Source organism: Podarcis vaucheri (genome assembly GCF_965113315.1).
Source record: "Podarcis vaucheri genome assembly, chromosome: 7".
Classification (NCBI taxonomy): Eukaryota; Metazoa; Chordata; class Lepidosauria; order Squamata; family Lacertidae; genus Podarcis; species Podarcis vaucheri.
In genome coordinates, this window is record NC_138765.1 from 71,692,928 (window position 1) to 71,701,880 (window position 8,953).

Consider the following 8,953-nt stretch of genomic DNA (forward strand, 5'->3'; position numbering starts at 1 on the left):
GAATTGAAAACTGATGTGGGAACAAAGAGGACTGAACGTAAGGCTGGAAATATGAGAAACGGAGAGAACCAAAATGGACAGCTTCACCCATCATTAAATACTGGATGTCTTTTGCCAAATCACAATTCCTTTTTTAATATATTTGCAGCTCCAAGGGAGGATAACGTGTCACCTTCCAGCACTTAAAAACAAATTTGCAAAACTTCTCAAATGCAGCAGAAATGAAACGGATGCATGGCTAAATCTGAGCCCCCCTTTGAGCTTGACACCAAGGCCATGTGGTCCTTCTGGCTGCTCCCCGGTTGGCCCTGCTACCAATCGGCAGTCAAGTGTGAAGACCAGTCTGATGATGCAGAAAAGACACAATGCAATCCAACCAGCCAGCTGCTTCTGGTTTAATTGGAATCTTGCTTTATGGTCGCACCCGCTTCAAATATTTAAATCATATAGCTTTTAAAGCACGTGGCATTTAAAGCATATGGCTTCCACCAGAGAAGCCCAGGAACTATAGTTTCCCCCCTCGCAGAGCTCTAATCCCCAGCAGCCTTTACAAACGACATTTACTAGAAAGGCAACGGTTGGTTTGTCAGCAAAGAGAGGGCTGGACTCCTCCTTCATAGGTAGGTTTGCGGCCCTTTGGAGGTCAGTGGGCTGCAGAGAAGGTTCTGCTTTCTCTTCGGCGCCTGGGCATCAAGGCAGTCGGCAGTGATCAGTAAGGCACCACCGGAAGTGGTGCAAGCGGCGCCCGCGGCAGCCATCCAATAGGAATAGCCAAGCTCGTAAGTCACGCCAGGGATGCCCAAGCTAACCTGAAAGAGAACTGAGATGGTGAGCGATCCCTTTTCTTAAAAAAAACCTGGAAGCATTTTTATTAGGTATAGTAGGTGAAGCATAATTGTAGTAGGTATAGTAGGTGAAGCATAAATTGTTCATGTATGCTACTACTGCAGCAAGGACTCTTTAAGCCCAAAAATGGAAGCAACAAGGAGTACCAATGATTGAAGAGTGGCAGATGAAAACGATGGACTATGCGGAATTGGCAAAGCTGACCGGGAAAATCCGAAACCAGCGTGATCACGCTTTCCTAAAAGGCTGGAGTAAATTTGTACAATATTTGAAGGGTCATTGTAAACATTTACCAAGTTGTAAGAAATCTTGTAATGATAATGGTTATTAGCTTTTTATATTTATTTGAAAGTGGAGATAAGTTGAATGAGAAATACGTAAAATGGAAGATCATGCATTTTCCATTCAAAGTTCACCCTTATATCATAGCGTTCATACAAGGGTGAACTTTGAAAACCATGAGACGGGAGGGAGGGGAGTCAATTTGGCTCAGAAGAACAAAAAACAATGTGGATAGTAAGATTATGTTTAAATTTTGAAAAGCAATAAAAACACTACAAAAAAAGAGATGGTGAGCGATCCTGGACACACTGCAGGCATCGAACCAGGGGGAGCAGCACATTTTAAAGGCATGTGTTGATTACCATTAAAAAATTCTCACTTGTAGGGCTCTGCAGGCAGAAAGCCCCAGGTTCAAATTGGGGCATCTCAGGTACTTCTGGGGAAGGGCTGAGACCCTAGGGAACTGCAGCTAGTCAAGGCAGGAGGTGGATGGGGAACGCCCTAAAGAATCCATGTGGCTTCCAAGACGTTCTATACTAAACTCCATTCCCATTGGGGAATGGCCACAACTGTGTAGTAGAGCGCCTACTTTGCATGCAGGAAGGTCCCAGGTTCAAATCTAGCCATCGCCAAGCTGGGCAGGGAAAGACTCCCTTCCTAGAGAGCTGGGGCCAGTCAGTGTCAACAATACTGGGCTAAGCAGACTCTGGCATAAGGCAGCTTCTGCCATATAGCTCAGTTGGTAGAGCCCAAGACTCTTAATCTCAGGGTGGTGGGTTTGAGCCCCATGTTGGGCAGAAGTTTTTGGCAAGGCAGGGGGTTGTACTAAACGTCCCTTCTAACTCTACAGCTGATTCTTCTGTTCATATGTTCTTTTAGGCTACCTCACTTACCTCAAGCTTATACTTCTGAACGGTGTCGATGCCGTACCACAGAGAAGCAACCGCTCCAGAGAGCCCTGTGAAAGGGAGACCATTCCACATTAGAGTTTCCAGCTACCGTGGCTTCCTTGATAACAACAACAACAATTTATTATTTATACCCTGCCCATCTGGCTGGGTTTCCCCAGCCACTCTGGGCGGCTTCCAACAGAATATTAAAATACAATAGTCCATTAAACATTAAAAGCTTCCCTAAACAGGGCTGCCTTCAGATGTTCTCTAAGATCTCCTCTAAGGATAAATAGAATTTTAAGCTTTTTTTTATAAAAAAAAAAGCTGTGTGCACACCTTCGGCTGGTGTGTATCCACCTAGCTAACTTTTATTACCACTGCAATAAATGGACAACGCCAACTTGGGCCAATGAATTTCAATGGGTCTATCCTGAGTAGGACCGACACTAGATTGACCTCAATCTCATACAGGGATGGGGGTTGATTTTTATTTCATCTGCATTGAAAGGTGAACCTACCTATTTTTATTTTTACATTTCTATCTCACCTTTCCTCCATGGAGCTTAAGATGGCATACATTGTTCTCCGGCTGCTGATTATATCCCCAGAACAACCCTGGGAGGTAGTTTAGGCTAAAGAACAGTGGCTGGCCCAAGGTTACCCAGTGAGCTGAGGGATTTGAACCCAGGTCTCCCAGGTCTTAGTCCAACATTTCTAACCATTACACTCAACCACATTGGCTTTCTAAAACAATTCAAGAATACAGCCACCCTTAGAAATTTGTGCTTCTCTGGATCGAGCCAAGTAATGTTTACAAAAGTGTATATGATATTGGGAAGAAGGAGAAACATACAAACGCATTATATTGGGGGGGAATTGCTCTGCAAAAAGAAGGTGTGGAGTAGGCAAAATTGGAAATGTAAAAAAAATGCGAACAGTAGGAGAAATGTGCACTACAATGTGGACATGTAGAACTTATCATAAGAATTGGGGGGGGGGGGATGAGAGCCTGTGAAAAACCGAAATTGGCAGATATGCCCATCCTTGGTATCACACTGAATTCTGGAAGGGCGAGATCTCTTCGTCATATTCTAGAACATCATCCTATGAATCAGGGTCCTATTCAGTGCTAGTCCTACTCTGAATAATGGGCATGACCAACTTAGTTCAATGGGTCTGCTCAGTGCCAGATTTATGTATAAGCTAAACAAGCTGTAGCTTAGGGCCCCGCTCTCTTGCCCCCCCTCAAAAAAAATTAAAGGTCCATAAATTACCATATAGCATATATTCAACACAAAAAACAGTGACAATTTGTTGTTGACAAAGGACAGCTGGACATATAAATGGCCCCATTACCTTTAGTAGCTTAGGGCCTCATCAAACCTAAATCCAGCCCTGGGTCTGCTCTGAGTAGGACTTAGCTGGAGACAACCCTATACTTCCACATATTACCGTATTTTTCGCTCTATAAGACGCACCAGACCTCAAGACGCACCTAGTTTTTGGAGGAGGAAAACAAGAAAAAAAATATTCTGAATCTCAGAAACCAGAACAGCAAGAGGGATCGCTGCGCAGTGAAAACAGCAATCCCTCTTGCTGTTCTGGCTTCTGGGATAGCTGCGCAGCCTGCATTCGCTCCATAAGATGCACACACATTTCCCCTGACTTTTTAGGAGGGAAAAAGTGAGTCTTATAGAGCAAAAAATACGGTACTCTCTTTCAACTTACATTTACTTGTTTTGAGCAATCTGCACTGCTTCGTCACCACAGCTTTTCAGACTGTAAGAAGTTGCAGGTGCAGACAGTCATAAATGCGGGATCAGGTTTAACCTCCCCAATACCACTGTGAGCACAAATAATCATATGCGGAATAAAAGGGAATCTGGAAGGTTCCTCGGTTTTTTGGCTGCTGTTAAAGGCTTTAATGTGGGACTAATGTAAAAAAGGAAGAGGAAGGAGGCACCCTACAAACAAGACTGTGGAAGGCAAGGTCTAGATCGAGTACTATTCTGCCCCAACCTGAAACAAGGCAAGGCTGTGCTTACCTCCTAAGAGGAACAGGATCCCAGCAGCCAGGGAGAACTTCTGTTTCTGAAGGACTCTGCCGTGCATTAGCTTGGTACATTTCATGCCAGCAATGAAGGGAGGTATGGCAGAAAGAGTCAGAAAGGCAGAGAGGATCACCAAGACCCGAGTGACCACGAGAACAGCTGGTGGGATGGGGTGAAGAATCGAGAGAGAACAAGACTTTAGAAGATGGAAAGCACCTTGAAAGGAGATCAGGGTTTAATGGTAGACTGCAGGCAAATTTTGCTGTGGGGTTTCTGATGCTCAGCTATTTAATAATGGCAGCAACAACAAAAAATCTCCCCCCCTTCTCTCAAAAACCTCCTCTGGGTTAGAATAATAGAACTGTTGAGTTGGAAGAGACCACTAGGACCATCTAGTCCAACCCCCTGCAATGTAGGAATCTTTTGCCCAACGTGGGAAACTTCACTCCCAACATGGGTTGCCATATGACTGGATTTTCCCGGACATTTAGCAATTTCTGCCTGGAGACTGGTGACCTGCACAACTTGTAACCTGACCAATGTTGGGCCATTGTTGTGACTTATGGAATAAACCCACTGGCAATAACTGAGCTGAGAGTCTTAGTACTGCCTCTTTGACTGGGAGCCTCTGATCCCAGGTTCAATCCCTGAAAAACTCCAGGTGAGGCTGGGGGGGAACTGCTGTCTGAAACTTTGGAGAACCACTGCCAGCCAGTGTTGGTAATATTGAGCTAGATGGACTAATGGTACAGGGCAGCTTCCCGTGTGTCCTGTCCACCTTTGCAAACTGCTCCAACCAGGTGGACCTGGTTTATTTCCCTTACCTGGATGTTCGCTGAGATAGGAGATCGGGATGTCACAGGTCCAGAGGTCGGCGACGTTATCAAACACACACTCGCTCCACAACCCCCGGCACCGGGCACTCAGCCCCACTGAAGACAGGGGGTCCTTGGCGTCTTGCTAGAGAAGGGAAGAGAGAAAGAAATGTTTTGTGCAGGAATGAGGCACCGCTGGGGGTTTTGTACAGACAGGTGGAGTGAAGTGAGATGGAGTTGAGTAGAAAGGTGTTGGTGGACTAACTCAGTTGTACCCAGGCTGCCCGCCCCTCCAATTGGTTGGAGCCTCAGGATTGTGGCAGGAGGGAATCTGTCCCCTATTCGAGGATGGAAAGAACCTGAGGCTCTCCTGATGTGGTTGGACTCCGTTCAGCCCCAAGCATGGCTAATGAACTGGGGTGGTGGGAACTGTAGTCAGTGGAGGCTGGTGCCCATGAGGTCTGGTAGGACAGAAGGAAGGGAGGCCAACAGTAGGTGGCGCCAGAGGGCATGGCAGGCAGAGCCAACTCATTCTCGTTTTGTCCCCATCCCCCCCCCTTGAGTTCAACACTGAGACTAAGGAGGAAGATGAAGACACCCAGGACTACACTCTGGACTCGTTGTAAGAAAGAAGGAAGGTGAGTGGGGAGGAATGATTGGGGGTTGGGTGGAGAGAGACTTTGAGAACTATTTTTTTTAATTTGAGGTTCTTAAGCAGTGGTCCACAGACCACGGGCTGTTCATGAACCCCATTCAGCTGGTCCACAGACCAGGACAGTTGAGAATAACTTCTTCACACAGTACGTAATTTGTGGAACTCGCTCCTGCAGGAGGCAGTGGTGGCTGCCATACTTGGATAGCTTTCAAAGAGGATTGGAGAACCTCCTGGAGGAGAAGACGATCAATGGCTGCTATCCATGGTGGCTGTGTTCTGCCACCATGGCTGGGCTAGATGGGCTATTGGCCTGATCCAGTAGGTTCTTATGTTATCATGTTCTGACTGTCCTGTGTCTCAGGCACTCTCATCCTCACAACCCACACTCTCTCTTCTGTCTGTATCTTTCACACACACAGGCAGCTTACTTTTATAAATATTAGCAAATACGTTTGACAGAGCAGACTCCTGTGCATCCAACACCCGGAGAGGGTTCAGCAACGAAGAAAGGAAGAGGCGGCGATGGCTCCAGTGGCCAGTGTTTACCCAGTGAGGGCAAAGCTGGGGGCACTGGCCCCTCTTTATCAAAGTCACCAGAAGCAGGTTTGACCTTTCCAGGAGTACACCGGCCCTCCCTCGCCGCTGCGGTATATTTTCCCCAGAGCTTAACGTTCCTATGGCAACCAGGCCTTGGGTTTGACAACAGCACAAGCCAAGCACCCCTCCAGTTCTTCTATCAAGCAAGTTTTCAATTTCTTCAGAGAGGGAAAGGGGGACCAAGAAAATTTTGTATGCTGGGATGAGGGAATGGCTCTGAAGCTGATCCCAGGTGAAGAATTTCCCAGAAGGACTTTGTGTCTCCGTCTTGTAGCACACAGTGCTAGATTGCCCAATGGACTGATTAAGCACATTTCAGGTACCAGCAAAGCAGGGGTGCACACACGCACACACACAAATATATTTCTTTTGGGAAGTAATTTAACATTTGAGATTTTCAAAATAATAATAATATAAATACATAATAGTAATTTAAAAAAAATTAAAAAGCTTCTAAGTAATCATTATGGGGAAAATCAGAACTTTGTTAGACTTCCTTACCCTCCACTACAAATACCCCTCATTATTCCTGTTCTCTTTTTATTACTTATCTCCACCTAAGCCAGGGAGTGTTCCTCCTAACGCAGATCAAACTAATCCGAGGAAATCAGATCCTGTCGGGTGTCACAAATGACATACATGCATGTGCATTTCAGCATACACGTGAGTTCTGTGTCATTACGAATAGTACAATTTTATTCTATGGTTCAGTATTGTTTTTATTTTTAATTGCACATGGGGGGGGAGGCACCATAATCTTGTCAGTGCTTGGGACTTCTACAGGTTGCGATCCAGTGTACGCTATCTACACATTGCGTGGAGGAGAACAGACCTGCAAAATCCAAAGAAGCACAAAGGTTGGCTACATTGCACTTAACATCTCATTTCGGAACTTGAAGTTTGCCTTTGGAAATTGAAATCAGACAGGTTTGTGCATCCCTACCCACAGATGAAGCAGGAAAAAATGAAAACAACCTATGAAACCAAAGGGCAGGTGTTTGGCACAACACAGATTTTGATTCCACCCCCCCCCTCCCACCCCCTTCCCAGCTTTAAAGTCAAAGTCCTTTTAATTTGTTTCTTACCCTCCAGCAATCTGCTCCGGCACCCAGAACAAGAAGCAAAAAGCCCAGCCCTCCCAGTCCCATCACCAGGATGTCTGTTGCCACTGCCATGCCCGGGATCTCCATTCCACGCTCAACTAGGAATTTTCCTTCCCAACATCACACACACACACCACACTTTTCTTCTTGGAACCAGTAGACCAGAAGGTGACCAGCAGATCTAAGTGGAAAGGACTTTGGGAGGAAAGCTGGTAAAAGCCAGCATGTTCCCCCTTGTGGAAATGGAAAGAACATGCATTTTTGTTGGCAAAGTCAAACTGCTGCGTTAGCTGCACGACCAGGCTGTCTCCAGGCACTTCGAGATCATCTGCAAGTGGCTACACCGGGGTTCAGGTTGCCAGCCTTCATGTCACATTTGCCACCTACGTGCTTAATCTGGATTACTTCACTATCCTACTGAATTTGTTCTGTTGTTGTTGTTGTTCTTTAGTCGTTTAGTCATGTCCGACTCTTCGTGACCCCATGGACCAGAGCACGCCAGGCATTCCTGTCTTCCACTGCCTCCTGCAGTTTAGTCAAACTCATGCTGGTAGCTTCAAGAACACTATCCAACCATCTCGTCCTCTGTCGTCCCCTTCTCCTTGTGCCCTCCATCTTTCCCAACATCAGGGTCTTTTCCAGGGAGTCTTCTTTTATCATGAGGTGGCCAAAGTATTGGAGCCTCAGCTTCAGGATCTGTCCTTCCAGTGAGCACTCAGGGCTGATTTCCTTAGGAATGGATAGGTTTGATCTTCTTGCAGTCCATGGGACTCTCAAGAGTCTCCTCCAGCACCATAATTCAAAAGCATCAATTCTTCGGCAATCAGCCTTCTTTATGGTCCAGCTCTCACTTCCATACATCTCTACTGGGAAAACCATAGCTTTAACTATATGGACCTTTGTTGGCAAGGTGATGTAGAATTTGTTCTACAGTTATTCAATTGTTGATTTTGTCTTATGGGGATGCAGCTTCCCTCCCCAGCTCTGCTACGCATTTTGATAGGAAAGGGTTTTAAAAATTTATTTGTGAGACTCTTTTTTGGCACAGTTTGTTATGGAAAAGGAGCATACATTCCGAGTCACCTGGTAAAACTTTTCAGGATGAGGCAGCCCCCATATGGATGCGGGGCTGTATAATAGGAACACAGGAAGCTGCATCACACTGAGTCAGACCATTGATTCATCTAGCTCAGTATTGCCAACACGGACCTGGCAGCAACTGCCCAGGATTTCAGGCAGGGGCCTCTCCTAGACTTACCTGGAGACACCAGAAGGTGCTTAAACCTGGGACCTTCGGATGATGCTCTGCCACTGGGCTACAGCTCTTCCTCATCATCAATCTGGACAGGCCTGGATTTAGGTTTGATGAGGCCCAAAGCTACTGAAGGTAATGGGGCCCTTTATATGTCCAGCTGTCCTTTGTCAACAACAAATAGTCGCTGTTTTTTTTCTGTTGAATATATGCTATATGGTATTTTATGGACCTAATAGGTATCTAAAGCCATTTGCACATAACGAAATATGTATTTTATCAATTGTTGAACTGAAATACAATTAAGAAGTATATTAATAGTGATATTTTAGGGAGCAGGCTAGCAGGCAGGGCCCATTACTTACATCATAGGAGCCTTGTTGTTGTATAATTATAATTATAATTATAATTATAATTATCATCATATATACTCCTTGTATTGAACACAATTATAAAATT

At 45.5% G+C, this 8,953-nt stretch overlaps 1 protein-coding gene across 2 annotated transcripts; it reads right to left on the bottom strand.

Annotated features, from left to right (window-relative positions):
• Positions 1-278: 278 nt before the first annotated feature.
• On the bottom strand, positions 279-8,253 carry LOC309536404 (claudin-16-like). Of its 2 annotated transcripts, none has more exons than XM_082230616.1 (5): positions 7,225-8,253; positions 4,897-5,032; positions 4,067-4,231; positions 2,022-2,086; positions 279-809 (listed from the first exon to the last, which is right to left on the bottom strand). In XM_082230616.1, the coding sequence occupies exons 1-5, from the start codon at positions 7,327-7,329 to the stop codon at positions 615-617; spliced, it is 666 nt and encodes a 221-aa protein (XP_082086742.1). In that variant the 5' UTR covers positions 7,330-8,253; the 3' UTR covers positions 279-614. The 2 variants fall into 2 exon arrangements, with proteins under 2 accessions (XP_082086742.1, XP_082086743.1); XM_082230617.1 differs by lacking the exon at positions 7,225-8,253 and adding an exon at positions 5,971-6,145.
• Positions 8,254-8,953: the final 700 nt, after the last annotated feature.